This window comes from Falco peregrinus, chromosome 8 (assembly GCF_023634155.1).
Source record: "Falco peregrinus isolate bFalPer1 chromosome 8, bFalPer1.pri, whole genome shotgun sequence".
Classification (NCBI taxonomy): domain Eukaryota; kingdom Metazoa; phylum Chordata; class Aves; order Falconiformes; family Falconidae; genus Falco; species Falco peregrinus.
The window spans coordinates 5,430,128-5,452,304 of record NC_073728.1 but is presented as its reverse complement, the minus strand read 5'-3'; the positions used below and the strand labels follow the sequence as shown (position 1 = coordinate 5,452,304).

The 22,177-nt window shown below is 39.8% G+C and overlaps 1 protein-coding gene across 1 annotated transcript in view; it reads right to left on the bottom strand.

Annotated features, from left to right (window-relative positions):
* Positions 1-1,239: 1,239 nt before the first annotated feature.
* COL5A2 (collagen type V alpha 2 chain) overlaps positions 1,240-22,177 on the bottom strand; it is a 113,039-nt gene continuing 92,101 nt past the window's right edge. The window contains exons 34-54 of the mRNA XM_055812464.1: positions 20,613-20,720; positions 20,435-20,488; positions 18,601-18,654; positions 18,420-18,473; positions 17,341-17,394; positions 16,397-16,504; positions 16,236-16,289; positions 15,989-16,042; positions 14,733-14,894; positions 14,505-14,612; positions 13,440-13,547; positions 13,208-13,261; positions 12,769-12,876; positions 12,625-12,678; positions 11,223-11,330; positions 10,286-10,339; positions 9,473-9,580; positions 7,196-7,487; positions 6,085-6,272; positions 3,943-4,167; positions 1,240-3,071 (exon numbers count right to left, since the gene is read on the bottom strand). Of these exons, the coding sequence (XP_055668439.1) occupies positions 2,925-3,071; positions 3,943-4,167; positions 6,085-6,272; positions 7,196-7,487; positions 9,473-9,580; positions 10,286-10,339; positions 11,223-11,330; positions 12,625-12,678; positions 12,769-12,876; positions 13,208-13,261; positions 13,440-13,547; positions 14,505-14,612; positions 14,733-14,894; positions 15,989-16,042; positions 16,236-16,289; positions 16,397-16,504; positions 17,341-17,394; positions 18,420-18,473; positions 18,601-18,654; positions 20,435-20,488; positions 20,613-20,720 (2,256 nt within the window). The 3' untranslated portion in view covers positions 1,240-2,924. The remainder of the gene's footprint in view (positions 3,072-3,942; positions 4,168-6,084; positions 6,273-7,195; positions 7,488-9,472; positions 9,581-10,285; positions 10,340-11,222; positions 11,331-12,624; positions 12,679-12,768; positions 12,877-13,207; positions 13,262-13,439; positions 13,548-14,504; positions 14,613-14,732; positions 14,895-15,988; positions 16,043-16,235; positions 16,290-16,396; positions 16,505-17,340; positions 17,395-18,419; positions 18,474-18,600; positions 18,655-20,434; positions 20,489-20,612; positions 20,721-22,177) is intronic.

Sequence of the window (22,177 nt, the reverse complement as noted above, 5' to 3'; positions counted from 1 at the left end):
ATGCCACATAGCCTAGATAAGGGGTAAAACAGTTGAAAGCAGTGAAATTCCCCCCACCCATTTTTATTTAATTTTTTTTGGTCTGCTTAAAAAGATTCTACAGTGCTTTGAGGAATGTTTAAACAGGGAAAGAGATGTAATAGAATGCATGCTATAAACTTAGTTAGTCAAGAGAGGAACAAAAGTCCGACCACTTGTATTACAACTGCTCCTCAGTTATCTGATCAGATTTCCTGGGAGCTCACACTTCAAGGGACACCTTGCTTCAGTGACTCTCCAGCAATGTTTTTTTACAGAACATTACCTTAGACTGCTTTCCAGGTAAAGCTCTTTTTTCAGTGCTCAAGGCACTCAGCTGAGGAAATACTGCATGCTTCATACGAAAATAGAGCAGGAAAGAGAGACTTGAAAAGGCAAAAAAAAGCAGTAAAAAGAGACTTGAGAAGAAAAAACCAAAACAAAAAAACAACTAGCATATCCTTCATAATTAAATGTTCTTCTCCTTCAACATAAAACAGTTATACTAATCATGGATTATAATACTCTGGTGATGAAAATTAGAGATTAAAAAGCACTTTCGAACATGTATCTATGCTCCAAATGTTATTTATTCTTTGCATCTGGATAACTGTCCTGTAGAGATATGATCACAGCCACTGGATATCCACCTTTGCATGAACATGTTGGACCAATCCAATACACCTCAGATTATTCAGTGAAATTAATGTTGTCTAGAACTTCTCAAGGATCCACTAAGTTAACTCCTGAGTGACATATTTATAGAAATTATTTAATGGTAGTAAAAAACATCACAGACTTCCTGCTTGGGTGCTAAAAGCAAGCAGATAACGTCAGCATGACCCTGTCAACTCCCCTGTTCCCAGGCTTCTACCTGCCCTGTATGGACAACCTGGAAAACGTCAAAGTTCTTGCTCTTTCAGATGGAGCAAAGGAACATAAATTCTTGCCTGCCTTACTACAATGCAGTTTTGTGGCTTGTCCAGAAACTGTTTCCTACCAGCAATAACATACTTTGACACTGGGAATTAGCTAAGTCACATTTTATTTAGTCTTGAATAAAAATTCTCTTTCCCTGGAGTCTCAAACACTAGTTAGGTAGCTTGACTAGGACTGCTGGTGAATAATGCATACAAATTGATGCCTATCTTGTAAAAAACAAACAAACAAACAAAAAAAAAACCCAAAAAACAAACCAAACAAAAAAACTGACACAGAGGGCATTGTTCAAACTACCCTTATATTCCATTGTGTAAAATACTTCAGGAGAATGCATTGCAAATGAGTTATTCAAATAGCAACAAAACAAAAGTTAAATATTTCTATTTTTAATTTCCTGGAAATGAACTGGTATGGGGGACACTGGAAGGAATTCTACAAAAAGGAAACCACTTACAGCGAGAAGCACGTATTTAATTAAATGCTTTGCAAAGATACATGAATAAAGCTATGAGCATGACTTTCTTTAGGGATGGCTCCAGCTGTTTATTTTTTATTTTTTTGTAAGGAACAAACAGAAAACGTGGAGAGCACAGATGCAATAATGAAACAAAAAAACTAAGTAAGTTTGTACCCACATACTTTACAAAATAAAGCATGTTAGTGGTACAAAACATTCTATATACTGTATGACCAACAAATAAATGCACTGTAACATTGCTCTGTCAAACACCATAAGCCTAACAGCTAAGCACTGAAAATGACACTGACAGTAGGCATCTTTATTTCATCAGCCTTCTAGAGTCACTTAGCACCATCACTATTTTGTCGTTTTTGCCCTGCCTATCTCCTCGCTCAAAATAACAACAGAAGCATAGCACCTTTTAATATCTAAAATAAAATCAGGAATATTTAATGCATCCCAACTTCCAGAGATGAGGTAGCTCATGCTAAGAAACGATGGAACTTTCTTGCCTTGACAACTCAAGGCCAGTAAGTCAAATTACTGGTGATGCATGTCTGGATGTCAGCTAAAACCGATGAATTTCTAAACGTTCTTTCTCTTTATTAGCAATTGGTCTGGTATACATGTCAATGACTTGCAACATACATAAATTGGCACCATATATAAGACATCTGTATCATTTGATATGTAATGGCTTCTTAGATGGGCAAGTACTGGAAAATCAACAAGTATTGGGTTTAAGATGAGTTTTGAAGATTAAGGATAATTTGATGGATTTACACAAATACATTGTGAGAAGTGAAGTCTGGCCTTAAAATTTAAGATATGGGACACCCCTACTGAAAACTCGTATTTACTCCAGTAGTGTTTTTACTTCATAAATTAATCATGCCTAAATAGTCTTCTGAGCAGACTGTTACATAGGAAAGTGCAGGAAAGGCAATGCCAAATTAAGGTGATCTTGTTTGAAGAGATTTTCTTCTACTAAAGACACAGATTTCTGTGAATGGTTATCATACTGGCTACCACAGGAAGACAAATTGGGGCAGAGGGAGTAATTATGACTGCAATATAGCCAACGGGTCACAAAAGAAGTGCTCTGCTTTTCCGTTATTCAGTATGCAACCAAGCAAAAGAAATACTCTTTAGAGTTTTACAAAGTCCCACATTAAAACTATCTTTTTTGAATACCTGTAAATTTCAAAATAATTTGAAACAAAAGCGAGGAAAAAGAATCATGTTACTTTTAAAAGGTGGTCATCGATCCTCTTAAAATTGTACTGTTGTAATAAAAAGTTGGTTTCAATCATTTAAAACGGAAGGTTTGTAAGTAAAATAAATATTCAAAAGGAGGCCGGGCATTTAAAAGGAACCGTATATACAATGCTGATCTAATATCAGCCATTACTTCAAGAGTCCCAGGATTAACTTCAATCAGTCTAAGTTCACGTGTTTAATTGGCTGCTGTTGCTGGGTAGTGTGTTAATTTCCCCCCTTCCTCTTACACAAAGCAAACTGGCCCAATTTCAATTCCAAATTCCTGGTCAGTACTGCCAATGTCCACCGGTGCGATATCTATGATAGGTAAGCGTGCCACGTTCTGTGTTCTGTACTCAAAAACAGTCTTGCCCACGTTCCCATTACGTTTCTGGAGGAGGAAAGAAAAAGAAAAAAGAAAAGCTTAGGCCAGAGCTCATGTTGGAAACATCCTGAATTCCAGCTGGTGAGTCAGTTGTCTGACAGTTCAGAAGGGTCTCACTGTATCTTCACTGAGCAACACCTTGTACTGCATCTTGGTTATCTTAAAATATGTGTGTGTGTATATATATATATATATGTATATAAATCTTTTTACAGTGGCGAACAGACCCACCAGGTTGACACAGCAGGACTTCTCCTTGAGCTGGACTGATTTTTCTTTCTGTTATAAAATTCTTCTCTAGGTGTTAATATGCACCTGCACATATAATCTTGGGCTATATTACTTTAAAGCACAGAGTATTTTATTTCAGATGCAAAACTAATTTTAGAAATACTTTGCCAGTATCTCGGACTTGGCTGAGAATGCTATTGAACGTTAAAAAAAATTAACTACTTGCTAGGTTTTATGCCCACAAAGAGTTTTGGGGAGGAACATTTTCCTTTCCAATGAGTTTTCTCCAGTGGGTTGTTGCAATAATCTTACCCAAGTGGCAGACAAATGCTCCAGGTTATCTGACCAATTCGTGTGATTACACACAGAAGTAAACAAATACTGGGAAATGTAAAATGGCAAGGCACATATCTTAGTACACTCCCTAAGAACTAGCAATTTGTAAATATCCTCTAAATAGGGCAGACTCTACTATGTGAAGCTAAAATTGTAACAAAACACCTATTCAGTTACTTTGACAGTTCATAATAAAATTCTGTAGCATTTTAATTATTTCATTCTATGATTTTTTTCTAGATTCAGGAAGAACTGAAAAAGGACAAAAGTCCTTTTTCCCCATAAGAAAGGACCAAACCCTAAAACTTACAGAACAGCTGTCATGAAGAACAGTGTATCTGAACCGGCTGTTTCCCTCTGCTTTGATCTCCAGGTCATTGGCCCCTTTCAGAATTACAGCTTTTTTCAGGTTCTTTGTCTGGTCATCCATGTACCCAATGCTGTTTTTACAAAGGTAAGTGATATTCTGGGAAGCTTCCTTTGATAGGAGGCGCAGGAATGTCATCTGAGTGACAGCTGTATCCCCATACACAAACTGCGAAGACAAAGAAATAGATCAGCATAGATTACATGATATTTCATTGTGAGTTCACGGATTTTAGAAACATCTGTCATTATTGTAACCCTTTCCAGACATGACTAGCAGGAGCCCTATAACATAAAATCTAAGAATGGTTTCTTTTGTTATTTGCTGCTAGTTGAGGACAGCCTTTAACAGGGATGGTTCATTGTGGAGAATTTTGACCATAAAGCTCTGCAGCTGAACAACTCAAAGGCAGCTGGGCTTCCATAGACATACCAAAGTTTGGATTTAGTTCTGCCTTGTTTCAAAAAGGGATTCAGTAGGAGCTAGACTTTACACATGAAATAGTGCACTAGAGCAACCTCAGAGTAGGTAAGAAACACCAAGTACAGAAAACCCTTTTACAGTGGTTGCTATATTATTTTTATTATATATAGCAATATATTTGCAACTTTAGCAACTTGTTTTCTGTAGGCTTTGTATTGTATTTAGAAGCATCACAAACAGCCAAAGTTTGACTACATAAATATAACTATACATTTGCCTATGGGCCTTATCAGCTAACTAATTTGCACAGAAGTTTGACAAAAGCTTTATGAAGTGCCACTGCTTCTATAAAAAACAGAAGCAATTTTTTTACCAATAACAAAAGTTCTAAAATTCCTGAGACTGGGTTTTTTCCCCTATCTGTGCAGGTTCCATTTTATTCATGTTTTACGAATCATTGCAACATAAAACATAACAATCAACAATGACTAAAATGTGTAAACTTTACCGAAACTGGTGAAGATAAAATCTTATGCATCGACACTGTCATTTTTTACAAAATGTGTTATCTCTGTTTAGCAATCTCAGACATATTTATTATTTAGAATCCGTAAGGAGTGCATATGACTATCACACAGGTCATGCTATCAGTTATCAAATCTGACAGTGTTTTCAAAAATGAAATATGCTTTTATAGTATTTCTCAATAAAATTTCTACCTTCAAAGAGCATCTGACTTACAAAACCCCTATGTGTAGCTCTGCAGGCAGCTAAACGTCAACTGTGACATCTTGGGTCAGCACAAGATCGCCTGAATTTAATAATAAGTGAAAGCATCTCACAAAAGCAATCAATATCACATCTGTTCTCAACACCACATCTGTTCTCAATTGTTGAAGTTCTGAACTGCTTTCAGGAATCCAGCTGATAACAGCATTATTCTTCACACACCAAATATTTATTTTAAAGTTATTTAATTACTCCCTATGAAATAACCATTGAATGCATTTTCTGTACTTCTGATTTGATGAACTAGGAATAAAAATGGCAAAAGCTGTTCAATTAATTATCACTTTGCATAGCATAAACTTCTCTTATTTTGGCAGGATCAATAAGCCTACTTTTAGAAGTTACTACAGAGGGAAAATCCAACAGAAGGCTGAGTGGAATTTTTGTCTGCATGGAGGCTGATAGAGCATCCTTACATATATGATAACAATCATACTTTCTTTTAAAAGTAATTTATAAAGTAATTTTGTATTCTTTAGCAGTAAAGAGTTTTCAGAAAGTAAGTAGAATTTGATTAAAACAGCAGTGATTTAAATCATATATTAGGGTAAAAGTAACCTTTTTCAGGGATAGTGAGTTGCTGAGATAGATTGCAAGAGAAGCCGATGTTTTTGGGATCAAGAGAAATAAATCTTTTCCAGCAGTGGTCTACTTATAGCCAATCCTGCCTTAGATGCCCTTGCATTGTTTCTCCCAGCAATTTCCTATATTTACTGTTTGGTAATAATAGCTAACTGAATATAAGGTAGTCAACCAATAGTTAATAATGTTGTGACTGTAACAGAATCTGCTCAGAATAGCAGATGAAGTTCTAAACCAGAAGGATTTTTCTAAGCCAGGTGTCAATTCTTGACATTAAATATTTTTAGTTACCTGTGATCCCCTGTTCATATCAAGGCCATACCAAATGGGCTTTAAGTCAGACAATCTGCTGGCCCACCATGTTTTACGTGGTATAGTAGATGGGTTTGCAGAAATACAGGTCTCTCCAGTTTCCATGTTGCAGTATACTTTTATAGCATCTTCAACACATCCTTGGTTAGGATCAATCCAATATTCACCTACAAAGAACATAAAATGTGAGGGACGTGGTAGCAAAAGTATGTTGCCACAGTACAGAACACAAGGCAAAACAGGCACATGTTTCATGTATCAGTTTGATGTATTTTGATGTGTGCTTCAACTATACACTGAAATGTTGCTTCAAGATACAAGCTGAGCAGTATTTCAAATATTTCAAAACTAGGGCATTCAAACTTGAAAGCTGTTGAAGGTTAAGGTGGTTTAAATCCATTGCAGAGCTCCTGAACACTCCAAGTGCACAAAGAACACACAGTGGCTAGAAGACAATTTTGTCTACATATGAGAAACTGACAGCAGCCCCTCCTAATATTGATGCTGGAAGCAAAGTTTCAGGCAACGGGGCAAAAGCTGTAAGGCCTGCCACAAATTATCTCTGCCTTCCAAATGGTTCTGATTTATCCACTGATAATCCATACAAATTAGGGAAACTCCTAAATGGCACGTTAGCACATCACCACCTAGAAATTGCCAGTATGGAGCTGCAGCAAAGAATTCTGGATGGAAAGCACTCATAGGTCATCAGCCCATAAGTAACAGTTTGAGCTAATAGCAATTAAGCAAATATTCACAACTGGCATACCAATCTATATCTTCATCATGTAAGTGGTACTCCATGGTGATAACACTTTGATAACATGGTGATAAGTAGTGTTCCACAGAAGTCTAAAATGTTTCAGATTTTAACATACATCTGAATAAATAAATATGGGATACATCAGAATATATACTTCATTGGCAAGAAGAAATATTTTTTTGTGAGAAGGTTTCAAGCTCCTAGTGTGAATGTCAATTTAGGCCATCAAAATCTGTATTACCCATTGTTTTTCCAGTGACCAAGTATATACTGGAAACGTGACAGCATCATATGGCACCATACAGGAGATGGTGTGTTTATACGCACCGCTCTTCTTGGATGGGTGGCACAGCTTCAGGTCATCACAAGTCCGTGCTGGGTGTTTTTTTGAACCATCTGGGCTGCGCATAGTCTCAATCTGGCTGCTCAGTGACTTCAGCGTGGCATGGACTCCTGGATCTGTTTTATTATGATCATCTGGGGCTGCTTCATCTTCAGTAAACTCTGGTAGTGGATCTGCCATAGCATCATCGTAGTGTCCCATAATGTCACCAATGGCAGCAGTGAGATGGCCTGGAGGTCCTGGAGGGCCAGGAGGGCCAGGATCACCTGGTGGACCCTAAGTTTAAAAAGAAAAAGGCAATTAGAGGCATAGCAGAGTAAATACTATGCAAAATGGTAGCAAAACCAGCCACTAAAAAAAGCAAAACTTCAGGGCCTGTCACCCTAATGCACAGGGAATGTTCAGATACAGATAAACAAGTCACATTTCCAGGAACAGGGGTAAGAGATTAAAACTGCATGCGACTGCTTCATGCACTCTCTGCCTCTCTTAATACCTTGCTCAACAACTTCTTACTCTTGATTTCAGACTTAACAGCTGGAAAAAGTCACCAAGGAAGGGCCTCCTCATCCTGGTTTTTTAAGCCATCTGTCCCTCCTTGTTAAGATCCCTGCCTAATAACTTTATTTCTTAAAATTCCCAACAGCTGTAAGTGATCTTTAGAGCAATCTAAAAATCCTGCTTCCCCCGAGTCACCTCTGGCACATTTTCAATCAGTAAAGCCTGGATGGGAATATTGGCACTAGAAACGTCTTTACATTTATCCAGCACAGTGCTGAGCTTTTTGGCCACGGGTATGTACAGAATCTCCATCATCCTCACTTGGCAAAGGAGATGTTTTCCTAAGTCAACTTTCCCAAATGATGGGTTGCGAGGTCCTTCTGTCAACCTGAGTTGTGACACCTGGCCAAGTAACTAAGTCTTGACACAGACCATATCTGTTAATAAACCCATCTCTACCTGCAAGCTCTGCCAGCTCTTCTTTGGCAGCAGAAAATCTGTAACATACCTTCATTTGAAGCTGGATGCTCTGGTGCATCAGAACTTTGATAGTAATTACTTCAGAATTTACAAGTAGTGCTCCAAATGCTTACTACACAGCACACACCCAAATTAACACACTCTGCATCTGACAAATGAAACTTTAACTTTTATTTCTTGCTTTTTGGTTCCAATTTATAGTTGCATGCAAGCCACCATGGAAAGCTAAACTAAAAATACTGGTCTTTAATATTTCTTGTACTGTCTCATTACACAGATGAAGTATCTGGAAACACATCACAATCTCATGCTCTACCATAGACTTCTTATTCAAGTCTTGGTGCCTTGGCAGAAGTGGAAATACTTATAATTGGCAGAAATGCAAATGAAATGGGGTGAATATTAGCACACAATAAACACAGGAAACATGTCTTATGAGACAAAAAAACAGCAGAAACCACCTTCTCTGTCTTGCTCATTATTTTATTCTACCTTTTCTACTTTTCCCCAAAAATTAGCAATACCAGTCTTTTAATCCCTCACACTATCATCCAAATCACCCTTTTCTCCAACTCCTCTAATCTTCTAACTTATCTTCCTTGGGATAGCATAACTTACACTTTATGGCTTAGGGTATCATGAATTGGTAAACGTGCAATATGCCTGGGGCATCTAGCAAAGGTTTAGAACTTCTTCCAAAACGGTCAAATTGTTAGTTGTGAATCAGCCCACGGTTGATGTCTGTAAACCCCAGGTCAGACTGAGGGTCAGCTGGGCTGAGAAAGTTTGGGCCATTCATTTGGACTGATGGATTTCCTTACCACAAGCAAGGGCTGATGGAATATGCCGCTGGCAATCAGTCACACGGCTGCTCGCATTCAGTGGCACATTTGTGGCAACACTGACTGTGAACTGCTGCTGGTTCCAGCTACACTGACAGACCTGTGCTTATACCTGAGGTTTTAGGACTCAACCCACCAAACAGCCATGCTGAACTGCAGATCCAGCAGGACCCGGTGAGCTAACTGCAGAAGTAGCCCCAGGTTAGCCTAGGGAGAGCAGAGATGGATGAGGCTGGGATTGTCACAGGACAGGGAGATGAAAAGGAGTAAGAAATGAGCCCTTTCAATACACAGCTACCCTGGCTATTTGTTGGAGAAATTATTAAATCTTAGCATTTGCCTTGAGCTCACGGATGTTTGAGAAAGTGATGCAATGGACTGCAAAAAAGCCTCATTACTTGAAGGCAACCTTTTCCCTCCATATTCCTGTCATCTTACCTCGGGTCCAGCTTCTCCTACACTCCCTCTAACACCAGGAGGCCCAATTGGCCCAAGTGGACCGGGACTTCCATCTTTGCCAGAAGGACCAACTGGACCTGGAGGACCCTAGAAAATATAAGAGCAAGAAGGAATGTATTTTAGCATTTAATAACAAGGTTATAAAACCCAGCTCTCTACAAGCACTATATTTTAAGGAAGCAATATAATTATTTGTGTCTATTACCAAACCTTTAAAAAACAGCCTTTTTCTTCTTCAAAAATAAGAAGGCAGTTTCAAAGCTGTTCTTTGGAAGTGAATCACCTCAGCTAATACACCTCGGATCAGCTGTGTATCTTTTCCTAAAGATAACTGGGTTCAATTCCAGGTGCTACACAGACTGGAGTAGCTGCTGGATGCCCACGTATGTTCATACTCAGAGATATATACACTGTCACTTGGGTACATCCAAGGGGGTCATATTTCTCCTTTACTTGCGGGTGACTGACATAGATGGGGGTACTAAAGGCAGAGTAGCAATTAGCAGAGCTGCTACATATATGGGTTTGCATCGGCTGCAGCAATGTGTCTGTAAAAAGGGACTGTAGCCCTGTAGTTATTCTGAACTGATTGTTTTACCCAGCTATAAACTACGCTCATGTCAAAGCTTTACTATATTAAACAAGGTAATGTCTCTCAGCAAAAGGTAGCAGGGTAATCCCCACATGATACTGAAGGCAATAAAAGCCAGTGAAATAAAAGTGAAGCAGCTATAAAAATCTGATTGTGGAAACAAACAAGCAAGAAAAACAAGCCTGAAACATTATACTCACCCGAGGACCAAATGGGCCTGGAATGCCAGGACTGCCCTGTTCACCAATAGGACCCTAAACAGAAGAAATTATCACACCATTATGACATTCAAAGCACATTCCTTTAAAGAAATAGTGTGTGATATACACAGTTCTCTATGAATAGGATAACATACATGAACAATGTGTAGTACGTAGTACCTTTCCTTCTTACAATTAATTTTCATTCTATTGTTCTCTCTTGTCACAGAACAAAAAACATAATCACAATTTAGATTATAAAGAGTTTACTGGTGCTTGACTATAAATAAATTGTTTCTGCAGAATAGCCTTGCTTTCATGGCATTTGGAATCAGATTGGCTTACAAAGACTAAGTGACGGTGCGATTATGAAGGGGGTTTTGTTGACTCTCTTACTGCATGCTGAAACTCCAGCTCTTGCACAGGATCAGTGAACAAATGGAAAACATTTTTTCCATGGCATTTCCATTCAGTAGGCACTGAAATAATGAAGTTCTCGCAAATATTAGTGAGAGAGATGATTGCAGTCCTTATGGGATGTTGTATTTGATTTCTTGACTGTAAAGAGTTCAAACACTGGCAAAAAGCATTTCATGGTCTAACATGCTCATCTGAAACTATCAACTTTTGTTATCATCTTGTGCTGGCAGATCATAGACTGTCAGTGATCGGTCACTACAGGACTGGCACAAATGGAACAAGAGTAAGAGAACACATACCTCGCAAAGTACAGGTTTACCTCACCACGCAATAGTATTGTAAAATTACATTAAATATATTAGCAAGTGCAGACAGCCAGGCCACTCACAAACACCTTGTGGGAATAAAATAACTAATTTGCTTTTTTGTTTGTTTGTTTTGTTTTAAATAACTATGTACCTGATACATTATTTAATTACCAAGGAAATTAAATTATAGTGAGAATAGAACAACTTACAGGAGGACCAGGAAGACCTTGAAGCCCAGTGAAACCCCTGTGTCCTTTCTGGCCCCTATCACCTCGATCTCCATTGTCACCTTTGTCACCACGAGGTCCTTGGGGACCCTGTAAATACCAGCAATTACATGTAAAATTCTGAACTGAGAAAAAAAGCTCAACCTCAAAACACCCTCATTTGCTTTTAGACACTGCATTCAGACCTCCTTCACTTCTAAAGCCAGAAAGAAAGTAATGCTGGGGCACCTCCAAGAATCTTTATTTTTTAGCAAACAAAAAGTAAATAACTACAGAAAATGTTGTGCATTTAGCTTCATAATACAGTCAAATAAACTAAACCTGTAATAATAATACTAAATGATTTATGTAACAAGCTTTTTAAGGGTGATAAATTTCTTTGCCTTACTGGGTACCGTAAATTATTTTCTTAGAGGAGATTAAAATATGGATTTCTCACAGAGTCATAGTGATAAAATGTATTTTCAGTATAAAATCCTCTGTGCTGCATCTTAACTTCTTACAGCTCCTTCTACCTTCACTACAATTAAAATACAGATGAAGTTAAGATTCACCAACTACAGACAACAATATTCAGGCTCCCCAGTACAAATAGCTTGATTCTATTATTGCCGCAATTCCATTCTTGGTATTTTTGATAGTTTCAAATTTTTCACACTAATTCAAAAATCCCTGGAAAATATGGCTTCTGCTTTCAAGTCTATATTTCTCAGCCCGAACTGCATGCTAAATTTCTCAGTGCCAGATTCCAAATAGTTTATCAATGGCATCATTATCACAAACTGCTCAATAAATTTTCCTGTCTCTCATGACATCTGCTTAGGGACAGGACAACATTCTTTTGAATTTCCCAAGTTTGCAATTAATTTTTTTGTTCCAAGCTTGGATTGTATAAGAGTTATGTAACACCAAAAGATGGGTTTTGTTTGTTTTTCCATTTGGACTAAAGTCAGAATCTCATACGCTGAATTACAGCAGTTTCATGAGAACAGGTGATTTTGTTATATTTCTGCCATTTTAACCTAAAAATGTGCCTTTTTGTTCAGCATTCATTTAAATACCCCTTACTTGAATTGTCAGTCACAGGCTCCAGGCATTTGCCAGCTTGGGTCCTACCATCATTTGGACAGCAACACACTCCAAATGAAGAGTCTTCCAAAGCATTTGTTATTTCACTGCAGTCTTTTTAAAGAAAATGTAGAAACGCTAGTGTATGCAAACAGATCAGTACAGATTTGCAGCTCAGAAGACTACCTAAATCGATTTGCAGTCAGGACACTAAAAGCTGAAGCCCTGCTTAGCATTATAATTTGGGTTCAGTTTCTCGTACATTGTCCTGTATAAAGCAACTCAGACAAAACCACAGTGACTGTGGAGAACTTACAGGCAAACCTCTTTTTCCCACACGACCTGGGGGACCCATCGGACCTCGAGAACCCTACAAAGATTGCACATAGAAGATATGTGAAACAATGCACAAAAGCATACACATTTTTTTGATATACAAAATATTAAAAGTCTCACTTACAGTTTCACCTCTTTGACCTGCATCTCCTGGAGGGCCAACAGGACCCAGAGTTCCTGGACCCCCTGGGGAACCTGGTAAGCCTGCAGGGCCAGGTTCACCACGATCACCCTGTGAAACGTAATGTCAACATTATTTATCTAAAGAAGACTTGACTAGACCAAAGGAACAGGACTCTAGCATTGCCGATCTATTTTCTAGGTATTTCAATCTATAAAGATATTCCTTCTGTAAGAACCCAGGTCCGAGTTTGTGGAAGCAGGTGTTTTTAGCTGCTCAGCCATGTTTCCTCAGCTTTCAAAGGTACTACATATTGAAAGCTGTGATACGCTTTCAGAACAAGTTCTCCATTCAAGTTAACTGAATGAAGAGAAAATCTACAGTAAGTCAGTAATAAAATGGAGATCTCCAGAAGTGACTTAAGAAAACAATATATCCTTACACGTTCTCCAACAGCTCCATCTCGTCCAGGAGTACCATCATTACCAGCAGGTCCCTAGAATTATGGAACAAAAAAATAGGGCTATTGAATAACTCTGTAGTCTTGCATTTCTGTAAGAAGAAGTAGAAAGTTGTTCTCCATCTCTAACTTCAACTCAAGGAGAATAACCACTAGACTTTTTTTTTTTTTTTTTTTTTTTTTAATTCTCATGTTACAAGTCTCTAATACTTACTTCTGGACCAGCTTCACCCACAGGACCAGTGGCACCTGACTGACCAATAGGTCCTGGCGGACCTTTATCACCAGGTGGCCCTGTGGGACCTTGTTTTCCTGGTGTGCCCTAAAAAAGATGAGAAATATATCAAAATTTTAATCACAAAACAAAGAAAGCACACAAAAAATGCTGCCTGCAAAGCACTACTCATTAATCAGGTCTGAAATACCATCCACACCTGTAACTTCAAGAAAATGGTAATTAAGGAAAACATTCTTATAGATTTTGAATATAAATTTAATATACTGTGCACTTTAAAGAGTTCAGTTGTGTTAGTTGCTTTTGAATAGGCTTTTATTGACTAGAAGCTGCACTTGAAGTTGCTCTATCTAGTAGTGACGCTTTCAAGCACCACTCCCTTGATATGGTCAATAAGTCTGATGTCATTAACTGCAATAGGTATGGTCTTTTGGACTCTGAAAAAATAGAATGCAGTTTGAAATAAGTAACTGTTTTTTCTCTGTCTCAACATCAACAAATCTTGTTAGCCTGGAATAACTTCTGGCTAACTTTAACTATAAATTGATTTTATGGATCTAGTGGTAATGGCAGATCGTCCATACCATCCCTTTTAATGACTTGATCTCCTGGATCATTAGGCTTTCCAATAAATACTTGGAAATCCTACACGAAAGCAAAGAGAGCACAAAGATTGTAGTTCACAATTTTTGAAATAGCAGTCACAGAATATTTACATTCAGGTGACCTTTGGGCACCTGAATGAAAAGCCTGGGGTTGTTTTTTTTCAAGGATCTGGTTTTAAGTCAAATAGGAAGTTTTCAGCCAGAAGTCTTGTTATTACCCAGTTACTCTTCATTCAGGTTCAGATCTTCCATTATGGCAGAAACAAAACATACCTCATGCACTTGCATGAGATTTAGTTATTTACTGTTCTCTCTCTATTCACTCCTGCAATTGGAGTTTTCCAGCTTTGCCCTTGTGCTATGGGGCACTGCGCTCAGAATCCCACAAAGACAATGAGAATGCCCAAGTTGATGGCATAGTGACTTGGTTGTTACTTACTGCAGGACCTGGCAGCCCTGGCATGCCCCTTTCCCCTCGCTGTCCTGGCATACCAACAATACCTCTTTGACCAGTAGTTCCTGCTGGACCAGGGGGGCCATCTGGGCCCTAAAATCCACAAAGAATAAAGCAAGGTTACTATCATTTCAGTAGCAATAAGTATAAGTGCCAATGAGACCAAGCCTAGCGTTGGCCTAGGGAGAAACAGTAACATCAACCAGCACGTACCGGTTGCCCATCATCCCCTGCATCACCCTTGTCTCCAGGACCACCAGGAGGCCCAGCTGGCCCTCGATCTCCCACACGGCCATGAGAACCAGGATCACCACGAAGACCTGGAGGACCTTCTTTTCCTGGCTCACCAATAGGTCCAGCAGGCCCTGGAGCTCCCTAAAGCAAGTTAAAACACCTTGTTACATTGGACCCTTTTCTGATCAGGACAATTACATTCTTAAGGACTGTGTTTTGATTAACTATAAACATGCCTATTGTAAGGAAGGCCCAAAGTGTCAATGAGCTAAGAACATTTATGATCTCATTTATGATCAAATAAATGAGATGAAATAAATATCTCATCAACTCATGTCTAATCTCTGCCCTCTCTCCCCTACAATTTACAGTTTCAAACTCCCTCCTTTAAAAAGACATTCTTTTTTTCCTTTTTTTTTTTTACCTCAGGTGTACAACTACTTCTAGAAAACTCACTTTTTCCCCTTCTTTCCAATATCATCAAGCAGAAATCCATAGTCAAAATTTTCATTCACACAGTACAAAATTAGTGTTTTAATGGACCTTTGTTCATTTCTCAAATACCTTTAAAAGACTTCACATGTATATTATGTTTTCCATAAACTTCACCTTTTGATAAACTCACAACAATGGCAAGTTATTTTTCTCATCATAACATTTAGAGGCATATGAAAGGAGTAACACAATTCTCAGTGTGGAGTTGAACCCCCACTTGCTGATCCACAGCTAATTATTTTTTTTCAGTGATTCTGAAAATGTTTAGATAAGGGTTTTTTTTGTTTTGTTTCTCTCTTTTATATATATATGATTTATTTTAATGGATTTTATGAGTAACTCCACCAATGACATAGACTAGCAGAGGTCTCTTCCTCTTCCAAAAACTCTCCTAACTCCAGTCACCATTGAAGGGACAAAAAAATAAAAAGTACAGGAAGGTACAGGTTGTTGCTTTGTTCCTGTAAGCAATTAAGTCATCAGAGCAGCTGGAACAGCTCAAAGCCTACTTAACCCAGTGAAAAGTCTTGCACTAATTTGGACACACTAACACTGGATCAAGCTCAAGACTAATGAGTGTTATTTCATGAAGTCTGGTGTCACAGAAGTCAGGCCAACAAGCTATTCTCTTCTATAGCATCAGGCCATAAACACTGCTTCACCTTTCCTGCTTTATTTAATCTCTAGGTTTTCAATTACCATATAAAACAGACCTAGTCAAAATATGACAACTGACTTACAGTAGGTCCTGGAGGCCCAACTCTTCCAGCAGAACCTGGGAATCCAGTAGCACCCTAAAGAACATTTTAATGCCAATTTTATTGAAAGAAATACAGCACTGGTTACCTCAAATGTTTCTCAGCTGAATTAATGAGCAAATGTTATATTACCAACTGTGAAAAACAAGCTGAGATGAGGAATGATACACATGCTACATAAAATCTCGGATTATCTGCTGTCAGGTCACACAAATTAAAATCTACTTACAGGTGGACCCTGGGTTCCTCTACCACCTTTCAGACCAGGAACACCTGGAGGACCCTAAGAGGAAAGGAGAAAGAAAGAGTTGATAGTGAACACCCAAAACATTTTAAATAAGCAAGATCAGCCTGTGCCATTGTTTCTCAGACCATGTTATTTATACTTACTGGTGGACCAGGAGACCCAGCTAGACCCTGTGGTCCTGGAGATCCAGCATCTCCTTTCTGTCCAGGTTCTCCAGGTTCACCTTTCACACCTGGCTGACCATCAGGGCCCTATAAGAAATAGTATTTAGAAAGACATCAGGCCAGAGAATACCAAATCTTTCCAACCTAACAAAGTCATTTTGTAGGGAATTCTTAAAAGGTAAAAAATCGCAGGAGAACAGATCAGCCCAGAAAACACTGCATTTGCCTAACGGTTCAGTTCAAGAGAACTGTAACAGCTCAGCACAGTCTTTAGAAGACCACGGATGAGATTTTCTGAGCAGTCTGTGAAGCCAGTATTTCCATTTTAAATACTTTCTTATCTAGCTCACATTTTTCTTTTCTTTAGATTCTCTATTTTCCTCGGCAGCTATTACATACCTAAAAGTAAAAGGGACTGAATAAGCATTGCCTTTTCTAGTAGTGGTTTTTTTTCTCCCCCATCAGGGGAAGCAGGTGCCTGACACTGTGTGAAAGGTCCGAAACAGAATATTTAGGCTGTGGGAAAGTTTAGGGTATTCACTGGAAAACTCACAGACCTTCCATTTGGTCCATCAACTCATTCCAGTCTTCACTGCTCATGGCACAAATCTTTGCTACCTTCAGTAGATGACACTTTATTACTTGCCTTATTTTAATCTCAAAGGAGCAACAAAGCATATTCATAAAAATGTGAAATCTAATGAACAATTACATAATTTTATCAACACAACCACTTTTCAACTGTCCAGGGTATTTACTGGCCTTTTTCTTTACTTGATATACTGATGGGAAAAAGAAACAGCTCTTTTTGCAACAAAAATGTGACTCACGTTCCAGAACACTGCAGTATTACTCATAATGAAGGAAACTAAGTATGTCAAAGCACGACTAAAAGAAACTCATTAGTGTTACAAAACACATACCGGAGGACCAGCAAAACCAACAGCACCAGTTGGGCCATTTTCTCCTCGGGAGCCCTGGTCAAAAAAATTAACTGTATTTAACATTTGTCTTTCCATATACGGTACAATTTACAGTTACACATGCGAGAAAGGATGTTAACTATTTACTGTCATGTGTGATTATACTTTTACTCTATTAACCTGAATCAAAATATCTTTTAATCATAAAAGAAAGTTAACCACGATGTTAAGATCTGCCATATGTTCAAGACTATATTTACAGTTTCAGAATTTAAGAGATGGAAGGCATGAGCAAGCGCTAAAACTCCAGTAGGAGAAATTCTGCTCACAACCACTTCCAGAGAAAGCACAATTACCTGAAGAGCGCACACTTTATGCAACCTACCATTCCAATCAGACTGGGGAAAAAAAAACAACAGTAGTTCAAAGATGTATTCTTCTGCAAGGTCAGAATGGGCTATGAGCTGCTTCAACTCAGCTTTTCACACAACATTTGTTTGGAAAAGAAGGAGTTGAAGGCTGCCAAGCTCCAGCACTCCCTAGAGGGGTGAAAGCTGTTCCAGTTTATACTGGAAATAAGATTGTTCTGATTTATGAGAGAGACATAATCAATTCCAAGCAACATGAAGGATCTAGAAGGGCTGAGCCTCTAATTCCCTAATCAAAGTCAACCCTTAAAATCTCAAATAGACAGAAGATAACAGGAGTTAACAGAACTAGATGAACTAAGGTATACCTCTGCACTTTGTCCATCTAAATATTTGTATTACAGTAGTATCTGGTATGGGCATGCTTTTAAAAACATTTAAACAATTAAAAGTGGTGGCATACTTTCAGGAAAGAGGTAAATGAGCATAACTCTGTGGAGTTTGCCCTAAAACAAGTATAGGACAGAAGAATAGAATCTGCTAATAGTTTTGCCTGTGCACAGCATCAAGACAGAACTACAGATTTTGGCTACAAAGAAAGCAGAAGAAAAAGAGGGAAACAGATCAGCAAATTTGACAAATGTGTGGAGTCTGGATCACTGTTAGATATTGTTAACTTATGCCAGGCTAAAGCTCAACATGTTTACTCACGGGGTTTCCACGGGAGCCAGGAGGACCAACTAGACCTCGAGGACCTGGTTCACCCTTAAAGTGAAATTAAAGGTTATTATTTCCCAAGTAACTTATTTGACAAATAGCAAAAGTGCCAATAAAGTGCCAAAAAAATAATATTAAGAAACTTCAGTAAGGAATGGAATAAAAATCTGTTTACCTTTTCACCAGTGGGACCTGCTGGACCCATTGGGCCTATAGGACCAGGGAGACCCTTTTGAACAAATTAAGATGAAAGGAAGTTAGAGAAGTGATGCTTCAAAACAGTTAAACTTTTCATGAACTAAAATTTCCATATGCTTTTTCATTCCTTTAATTCTTCTTCTTTATCTCTGAAAACTTGTTGAATCTTCATTATCTAAAATTGTCTTGCATTTCCTCTCCCAGTGACCAAAATCCCACATCTCAAAAGACCTTCTTTCTTCTCTTTCTTTACTAATTTAATCCTCTCCTCTATACAGTGTTTATGAATAAGGCCAATGATAAAAAAAACCAAAAAACAAACCAACCAAAAAAACAACCCAACCCAAACACCTGGCTTTATTTTGCTCTTTCAGGAAAAATTAAGTCATTTTTCCCTACTTGCACAGAAGTTCTTTCTTTTATGCTAGTATATAATTGTTTAAATTAATTTTAAAGTGTCCATTATTACTTTTAAAGGTTCATTTATATCTTGCAAACTCCTCAGAAGTGTGTTTTTTCTCGTCATGAGGCAGCTAGGCAAACAGGTTGCAAATTCTGCATCCAAACCCATCAACTCCACATCATCTCACAGCACTAACTATACTACTTGAATACTTCGATCTCCCAATTACAGCTCCCTTTCAGTAGAAGTGGAGTACCACGAACTTGTACCGAGTTTGCTTTGAACAAAATCCCCCCTCCCACAAAATAACTGCACTGGAACTTAGTTCAGACTGCAGAGAAATACAAATAAAGGAGGCATTAACAAAGAATACTGCAACGCCGTCAATGCTCCAGTGGTAGGTAGCAGAGATATCCGCAGATACCTGGCTCAGAACAGGGATGTACACTTAGCTCACCGTTACTTTACCTGTTCATTAGTTACTGTAAGCTATAAATGTGCCTTTACAATGAGTAAGAACTGTTCTATATCTTTCAATATCTGACTTACATAACTAATTTCAGCTCATAGCTGACAATTTTAAGTTAGTGCTCCTGTATACTAGGGTTTCTGCAAAAATCTTTTTTTCTTTGACTATAAATTTAGTCCAGACAAGACCCTCATCTTTCGAACATGCCTCAAATTTCCAAATGCCTAGCAGCTGGTACTCCAGTTTGTTTACAAAACCCAAGAATGTCAGATATATGCAATTCAGGTAAAAAGCAACTCAAATAACCAGGAAAACCTGGTCAGTGCATACACAGCAAACCCAGTGCATTTGGGATTACTGGACAGTTGGTCTATGCAGAAGAGTGTGTGCAACATGTTTTGAACATGGCTTGAGTAAACTCACCATTTTGTTTATGCACAGGAGATTCAAAGCTTTCCAGACATGTCAGCAACTTACTGCCCATAAGGGCCTTAGCACATTTACAGGAACTTTCACCCGTGAAACACAGGACAGACTGTGGGCAACTGAATCCAAATAATAAGGAGGCACCTGACTTGGTCCAAGAGTCAGAGCTGGAAGGTCTGATTTTTGGCTGTTGATCTCCACCAGTCCCTTTTTTTCATGTTTTTGCTCTAGTGAGCTTAGCTGTATCCCAAATCAACCCACCACTTCTGGGAATCCTTTCCTTTGACGTCTTAACTCTTAACTGATGATACAAAACAAGGGATTGGAACACAGACATCTGTGCATAGCAGTCTTGAAAAACTTGAAAATTTGGAGGGTAGGGGTAATGAGAACGACTATCAACTCATGATATCGCCAAGTTGAGCTCTATGAGCTGAAAGCTGAGTACCCCTAGCACAATAAACAATCTGGCATGTAAAGAGTAGGTCTAAAGAGAGCGATAGATTTACTTACTCTCGCCCCGTCGTTGCCAGCTGTACCTTCAGCACCTTTCTCGCCTATGCCACCCTATAGAAAATACCCAGAGAGTCTCAGTTATGACACTGAACGCTGGGTAATTCATACCCTGGAATAATTGCAGTATGAAAAGATAGGTGATTCTACTCAGGGCAACAGAAATAAACAGACTTACTCTATCACCCTTGGGTCCAGGGGTTCCAGCGATCCCTCTTTCTCCAGGCATACCCTGAAGACCCGGTGGGCCTGGATCACCAGGCGTCCCACTAGGGCCTGGGCTTCCCTGAAGCAAATAAAGAACAAGTTGCTGTCTATTCATCTGAGAAGCATCTTTGTCTCTAGGCTGAAGAACACACTGTGTCTGTGCTGAAATCTCTGGGGTACAGTTTTCAGTAATAATTTTCTCTTAAATTTGGACTTTATTCACTTCCAAATACTTTTATTTTCCCATTGTGTTACTCAGGAAGTTCAGTTGTAATACCATAGTCCTTCCAAATATGTCAGTATTTACTCAGTGCATACTGGGGATAAGAACAGGCAAAAAAAGAAGCTCGAGCATCTTTCTACCTTGACCTTGATGCCACATGGGCTTATTGCACAAAGTAGCGTCTGGCAGAAGTAGCCAGGGGCAGACATGCTTTATTTATGCTTTCCTCCTCACAGCTTATTTCTATTACAGATCCTACATTACTAGAGGTACTACCTACTTGCAGTGACCTTCCTAAGCCTAATTAAATCAATTGCAGGTGAAAGAAAGGCATGCCATTTTCAGCATTCTCTTTTCCTACCAAGTGTCTCTGTGTAAACTGACATGGCCCTTGAAACATTGCTAGAAGGTTTTCTGCAATTCAGAAATGGCTTTGCCAAGTTCTACTGAGAAAAACAAACAAAAAAAACATTTTAAGCTTCAGACCTATATAAATTAATACAAAATGTGATTTCCCAACATTTAAGTATAGAACCATAGAATCTTTTAGGTTGAAACAGATCTTTGAGATCATCACGTGCAGCCGCTAACCCAGCACTGCCAAGGCCACCACTGAACCATGGCCCTAAGGGCTGCATCTGTGTGTTTTTTAAACCCCTCCGGGGATGGTGACCCCTCCACCTCCCTGGGCAGCCTGTCCCAGGGCTTCACCGCCCTTTCGGTGGAGAAATGTTCCCTCAGACCCAACCTAAACCTCCCCTGGCGCTACCTGGGGCTGTTTCCCCTTGTCCTGTCACTTGTTCCCTGGGAGAAGGGACCGACCCCCCCTGCCCACAGCCCCCCGTGCCCCCTGCCGCCCCCCATCAGCCTTGTGCCCCAGCCCCTTCCCCAGCCCCCAGCCCAGCTCCGGACACGCTCCAGCCCCTCCGCGTCCCGCCTGACGTGAGGGGCCCGAAGCTGCCCCGGGGCCCGAGGGGCGGCCGCACCGGTGCCCAGCGCAGGGCACGCTCCCTGCCCCGGCCCTGCCGGCCACGCCGCTCCGGACACCAGCCAGGGCGCTGCCGGCCGCCTCGGCCACCCGGGCAGGCCGGGGGCTGGTGCCCAGCCGGCCCCAGCCGCCCCCCCCGGGCCCTTTCCCCCCGGCCCTGCCCAGCCGCTGTGCCCCGGCCTGCGGCGCTGCCTGGGGCTGGGGTGACCCGCGGGCAGGGCCCGGCGCTGAGCCCTGGGGACCCTCACACGGTGGCCTCGGGCCCTGGGCCCGGCCTGCGCCCTGCCCCTGCACAGCCCCCTGCCCCGGGCAGCCCCGCGCTCCC